This window comes from Equus asinus, chromosome 8, assembly GCF_041296235.1.
Source record: "Equus asinus isolate D_3611 breed Donkey chromosome 8, EquAss-T2T_v2, whole genome shotgun sequence".
NCBI lineage: Eukaryota > Metazoa > Chordata > Mammalia > Perissodactyla > Equidae > Equus > Equus asinus.
The window spans coordinates 94,830,774-94,836,637 of NC_091797.1; the positions used below are offsets into that span (position 1 = coordinate 94,830,774).

The window sequence follows — 5,864 nt, forward strand, 5'->3', positions numbered from 1 at the left end:
CCTTATCTTGGCACAGCCAAAGGCCAAGGATAGCAGTTTTGGATCCACTGGATCCATGGGGGATGAGTGCTCGAGTCCGGGGCCTCAGTGGAGTTAGCAGCGAGGGTCCTTGTGAAGAACTTTTACTCTAACAATGCCATTAGCCACTTAGTATGTTCCAGGCCCTGAGGATGCACCCTGTGTGAGCTGACCGATTGAACAGCCACAGAACTAAGTGAAGAGGTGGGAGATGTACCAGAGAGAAGAACCAGATGGAGGGAACGATAAATGGTGCTGTGAACTCCTCGGGCCGAGCCTCATGAAGCCCAGAGCATCCAAGAAGGATGCTCATGCCTTCTTATTTAATCAGTAACTGGAGATTCCTGAGGTTCAAACTGGAGACTCAGGCTCATACATCATAGAGGACACCAGATGGTTGACATTAAGGTTCTCTTTATTTCTGACCATTTCTTTATAACCATCCACTCAGGGATAACTCCCACAACTACCTCCCAAGCCGGAATTCCCCTCTAGAAATTCAGATTCCTATTTCTAACTCAATAGGATGCATCTCCCCAAAGATCCCATCAACTCCCAACTCAATATCCCCTCCCCCTCTGAACCATGTTTTCTTTTCCCCTGCTCACGTTGAGAAGCTATCTGACACTGTGGCTTTTGTGTTCCTTCACGATGCACTTATGTCTAGGCTTCAGTGTCCAAGTGCCCAGAATAAAGCCTATGATATGTGCACCCAGCTAGGCAGGCAGGTAACAGGGGCACGGGATGGGCTCCGGGTCATAGAAGGTCCTGTCGCCACAGTCAGGACAGGGGTTGGCACTGAACCAGACCATGTTAGGCCGCCCCAACTCCTGCAACATCTGCTTCAGCCTGGCGTGCAGATAGGCCAGTCTGCCCAGGTGGAGGGTGCCGTAGTCGACCTCATAACTCTCCAGGGGGGCGGGATACAGCACGTGGCTCAGCTTGCTCAGCCCGACGGTGTGGCGCAGCAGGTTCTCTAGGACGGCCATGGAGATGGGGTTTCCACTGAAGCTGAGGATGGTAAGCTGGGAGCAGCGACCCAGGGCAGGCAGGATGGCAGTGAAGTGGGAGTCCATGATCCCACACTCATCTAAGTCCAGGTCCTGGAGGGTGGCAGAGGTTCTCTCTATCAGAACTTGGAGGGACTCAGGACTTATACAGCTCAGGGTGACCCCGCTGAGATCCAGGTGCTTCAGCTGACTGATGTTCGGGCACTGGGACAGACGGGTCAAGTCTAATTCCGAAAGCAGGCAGTTAGTTATTGACAGGGTCTCTAAGGGGGTCTTCAGGCACCTGGGGAGAGACAGAGCAGTTAGTTCTGGGGGATGTAGGTAGTGGGCGGAGGGAGGTGGGGATGACTCAGGCCTCCAGGGAAGAGAGGACCATCTCAGCAAAACCCAGTCTTCCAGATGACAGTTAACCCCCAGGATGCGTGTAGCGCAAAGAAGAGGCATTCAAGTTAGTCCAAGTTTGAGTGGAGTCCTTTCTCCATCACTTCTTTGTTGTGTGACTAAGTCAAGGGAACGAAACCTCAAATGCTCCCTTTGCTCCTATGTCAAGCCAAGCACGCATACTCCTCATGGGTGTTGTGAGCATCCACCAAGATAACAATGGGAGGTGCTCAGAGGGAAGCTCAACCCCATGCCTCAAGCAGGAGAGGGAATCAGGAAATGTTAGTATTCGGAGGCACAACTGGAAATGCTTTCAACTCAGGCTTCTTTTTGCTGCTGCTTGGACCCCCATTACCAGTATCACTGTACCCAAGGCTACTGGGAGATGAGCATAAAAGGCTAACCTGGGCAAGGTCTGCCAACATCCCTAGGGGGCTGCCAGCCTGCAGGGACTAGCCTAGATCACTGTTATCACCAACAAACCAGCCGTCATATTTCACAATTCTTCACTCTGGCTTCCTCATCTCCAGACTCATGCATTTTCGACACATTACCTTAGCTGTAGCCTAAAGTAACCCTTTACAGACAGGTAGTTTGAGGCAGGTCTGGAGGGAGAGGCTCCTATTAACAAAGCTGCTGAGCACAGAGCTTACGATGTGAAACCTCACGTCTGATGGGTCTTCCCTTCGTCAATGCCCTCCTCACTTAGTTATTTTCAATCATCTTAACTTTGACATCACTTCTTAAGGAAGAACTCCCAAAGCCACCCTCACCAGGCCCAAAGCCCCTATTATGTATATAGATTTCCAGCAAGGAGTCCCTTTTAATGGCATCTGTCCTAGTTCATAGCTCTAACCTCTATCTGGTGGTTATGTGACAACGTGCTTGGGTACAGAGCAGTGACACTGTGTGGACCTTCTAGTGACTCGTGCACTCTGGCACTGTTGATGGCTGGCACACAGCAGATGCTCATTACTCTTTGCTGAAATGAAAAGGGGCTTGCCCTGGTTTGCAGAGAAACTGCGCCATCCCTCACCTGAGAAACTGGTCCAGGCGGTCTTTGAGGAAGGAGATAGAGTCCAAATAGAGCTCCCGGAGGTGGTGCAGACTGAGGAACTGGGAAGTGAACTGGCTGACACCTTGCTCCTCCTTCGCCGGGGTAGTGTGGGAAGACATGCGGATGTGGGACAGAAGGAGCCTGCGCAGACTGCCCATCTGGCCCAGGTAAGGAGCAAACTGCCCCAGGGTGGACAGGTTCCAAGTGCAATTCACTTCCAAATCCTGTATAGAGTCCAGCTGCACCATTTTCAGGATATTCTTAATATTCTGCATCGGCACTGCAAAAATCTTCAGCCTCTTACAGCACAGATGTACTAAACCTCTGCCCTGCTTGACTTTCTTAATGACGTAGGCGAGGGACGCGTCAGGGCTGCCCTCCTTGAGGCAAAGGTCTATGAGCACCTCCACAGGAGCTGAGGGCGGCTTTGGCCCCACCCTTAAACCATCCACTTTTCGCCTCTTCCTCATGGGTTGGACTGCCTCTGGCTCCAAGAAGGAGCATATACCGGCCCTAGTTCCAGACCACACGGTCCAGAAGTCCTGGTGAACCTTCTTCCGTAAGTCCAGCACTTGCAGTTTCCATCTCCTGCAGAGAGAACAGGAGATAGACTCAGATGCTTTGGGTCAACAGGGACTAAGAGCGTGATCTCAGTCTAGGCAAGGAGCAGACCTGCACTTCTACTCCACAGCCCAGACAGCAGCTGCTCTCCTTGCACTACTGGGATCTTTCCTGGTCCCCACTTCTTGTACCTTTAAGTGCCACTGGGAAAGGATGGGCACATGTTCCTTCAGTCACCTCAGCATCTTAAACAGCACTACATGTCCAGAAGCCTGCTCCCAGAGTGACCTCAGCAATGGCCCCAAGGCTTCCCTTAGGTTCCCCACTGGTGCCCTCAGAAGCCTCCTGCTGGCCCTATGGGCCCTGCACCCTCTCTGACCCCCAGCTCTATCTTGCTCGAGTTCCCAGGGCCCTACCAGCCTACTGGATCACCCTCACCTGGGGCGAACCTCCTGGGCAAGCAGGACATCGAGTCCATCTAGTGCAGCTTGGAAGGTCTCCTGGTGAGGCTGCTGCTCCTTCATCAGGGCTCCCAGGGGCAGGCAGCGGAAGGGCCAGGCCTGCACCATCGCCTTCAGGATCTTGCTGTGTCTCCCGGTAAAGACGGCCGTGAACAGTGGCGGAAAGAGCTCCATGGGCAGCTCCTCCAGAGCGGCGATGGCCAAGGCTTCGTTCTTCAGCAGGCTCTGACCTGCCAGTTCCAGGAGTCTTCGCGGGGCTTGGACGCCCATCCTGAAGAATCTGCTCCGAAATGAGTCCTGAGGAGACATCCATGGAACAGGGAATCCTTGTAAGGCCGAGGACACAAGCTGATTGTCCCTCCACCCTTGAGGAAACCAACTCAAGACCAAAGTCACTGCTCTGGCAACAGTCAGAGAATCCTCAGTTTACTAGATTCCACTCTCTACTCGGTGGCCACAAAGTCATGGCTCTACCTCTGCCCACAGCAGGACAAGCATCTCACCAGGCACCCAGGGATGGGTGAGATGACCACTGGCCCCAATCCATATCCCCCCACAACTCCATGTAATTCCAGCCCCACCACCAAGTGAGTACCCGGGAGCCTGAAAGCTGACTGTACCCTTCCCAGGGAAAAGTTCCTGATTATCACTCAAGGGTTGAGAACAGGTGGAATAAGGAGCCTCATGTGGCCCAGCACCACCTCCTTCCAAGATCCAACAAATACCCCAGATGGGAGGGATGAAGGAACACCCACATAATGGGTGCTGTTCAGTCATTAAAAAAAATTTTAGGGCTGGCCCGGTGGTGTAGTGGTAAAGTTTGCCTACTCAGCTTTGGCAGCCTGGGGTTTGCAAATTAGGAAAGGAAGATTAGCATGGAAGTTAGCTCAGGGCAAATCTTCCTCAAGCAAAAAGAAAAACAACCATACATATTGTAAACATCTCTAAAATGGCATAAAGCAAAGCAGCAACCAAAATGTTTGGGATTAAGGCAAAGCTACATTTAAAGTTAAAAGCAAAGCCCTCTCATTTGTAAGGAAAGAAAGGGAAACTCTCTATGGATCCTGGCCCGCAGGGCCCATGGAGGCCCCGGCAGAGGGCAGTAAAATGGGAGCGTGCTGAGCCTTAGGCTCCTAACTCACCAGATGGGGGCGTGGTGCAGGGAGTCCTTGCTCAGGCCTGGGGAGGACCAGGGCAGTGGCTCTACTGGTGTAGGCCTCAGGGTGCCTGCTCTGGCTCCTCAGAAGCAATTACAGGCCTTTCTGGCCTCACTTCTCTTTGCAGAGCCTACCTGAAATTTCAATTTCCAGTTGAAAGCCAAATGTTATACTGGCTCTCCATCCACTTACCCCTGACTGGGTTTTTTGACTTTCTCCATACAACTGAGTGAATCATGTCTATTCACGAAAAGAAAAGAACAAGAAAAGAAAACCAACCTGAAAGTGTACTTGTTGGGAGCGTTTCGGCCACATCAAAATTTCCTAAATGTTCAAGTTAAGGCAGCTTTATGCAGAGAATGGTGTCATCATAAAAGAAAAAGAAACGAACAAGATCAAATTCCTGAGTATCAAATAGTCACTTACACTTGACATCACCTAAAACAGCAAATCGTGTGCCCATTCACAGTGGGACAGAGCTACAACTGAGGGACAGTCTGGTCCAAATTACAACTAGGAGCTGACCAGGAGAATGGGGTGCCGGGCGTCTGTAACAGGACCAAGGGCATTACCTTAGACAAGGTAAAGTAATTCTAAGACTTTTCAACAGATGGACTTGAGAAACTGAACAGGCAGTGCTACAGAGACCAGGTGGAGCCTGTAAACCCAGGGTGATGGGTTCCAGCAGGGAGGAGATTCAATCTTCCTCCCTCCCTGGAGGTAAAGGGTGTTTCCTCTCAGAATGCTGGGATCAGCCTAGTAAACAGGCTTCAGAAGATGAAATGCAGGAATACCGGCTGGGGAGCGGCCAGAATAATATTGGCGACCAAACCTGTGTCATGACTGGTCCAGTTCTGAAAGCCACTGAGGGGTCAGCGCCATGGGCTCTCTGGCATCTTGGATGCAGGGAAAGAAATAACCATGGACCAAACGCACGCATACTTGTCAGCAAGGAGCTGCTACCAGGGGACGCTCTGTAGGCTCAGGTGTCCTCTTCCACATTGTGACCGCTCACAGGCAGATCAGGTCCAGGCACTTTCCAGGGGCCTTGACCCCAAACAGGATCTCCAAAGGCCCCTTCCCGAGTATATGTTGATAAGCGCTATTTCCTCAGTCCTAGGAAACTGATGCAAACTCAGTTTCAAAAAGCCCCTCCTGGCCCCACCCCTAGGCTTCTTAGATACAAGGATTCTGAGTAGAGCCCCATTAGGTGCACAAA

General features: G+C 51.7%; 1 protein-coding gene across 1 annotated transcript; it reads right to left on the minus strand.

Moving 5' to 3' along the window:
• Positions 1-451: 451 nt before the first annotated feature.
• LOC106848180 (PRAME nuclear receptor transcriptional regulator) lies at positions 452-5,119 on the minus strand. Its single transcript, XM_044775457.2, has 4 exons — positions 4,925-5,119; positions 3,466-3,785; positions 2,446-3,054; positions 452-1,311 (listed from the first exon to the last, which is right to left on the minus strand). The coding sequence occupies exons 1-4, from the start codon at positions 4,958-4,960 to the stop codon at positions 735-737; spliced, it is 1,542 nt and encodes a 513-aa protein (XP_044631392.1). The 5' UTR covers positions 4,961-5,119; the 3' UTR covers positions 452-734.
• Positions 5,120-5,864: the final 745 nt, after the last annotated feature.

Coding starts and splice junctions, on each gene's coding strand:
- LOC106848180 (XM_044775457.2), bottom strand. CDS start 4,960: ATGTGGCCGAAACGCTCCCAACAAGTACACTTTCAG. Junction 3,055..3,465: donor GCCCAGGAGGTTCGCCCCAG/GTGAGGGTGATC, acceptor TTCTCTCTGCAG/GAGATGGAAACTGCAAGTGC. Junction 1,312..2,445: donor CGCCTGGACCAGTTTCTCAG/GTGAGGGATGGC, acceptor GTCTCTCCCCAG/GTGCCTGAAGACCCCCTTAG.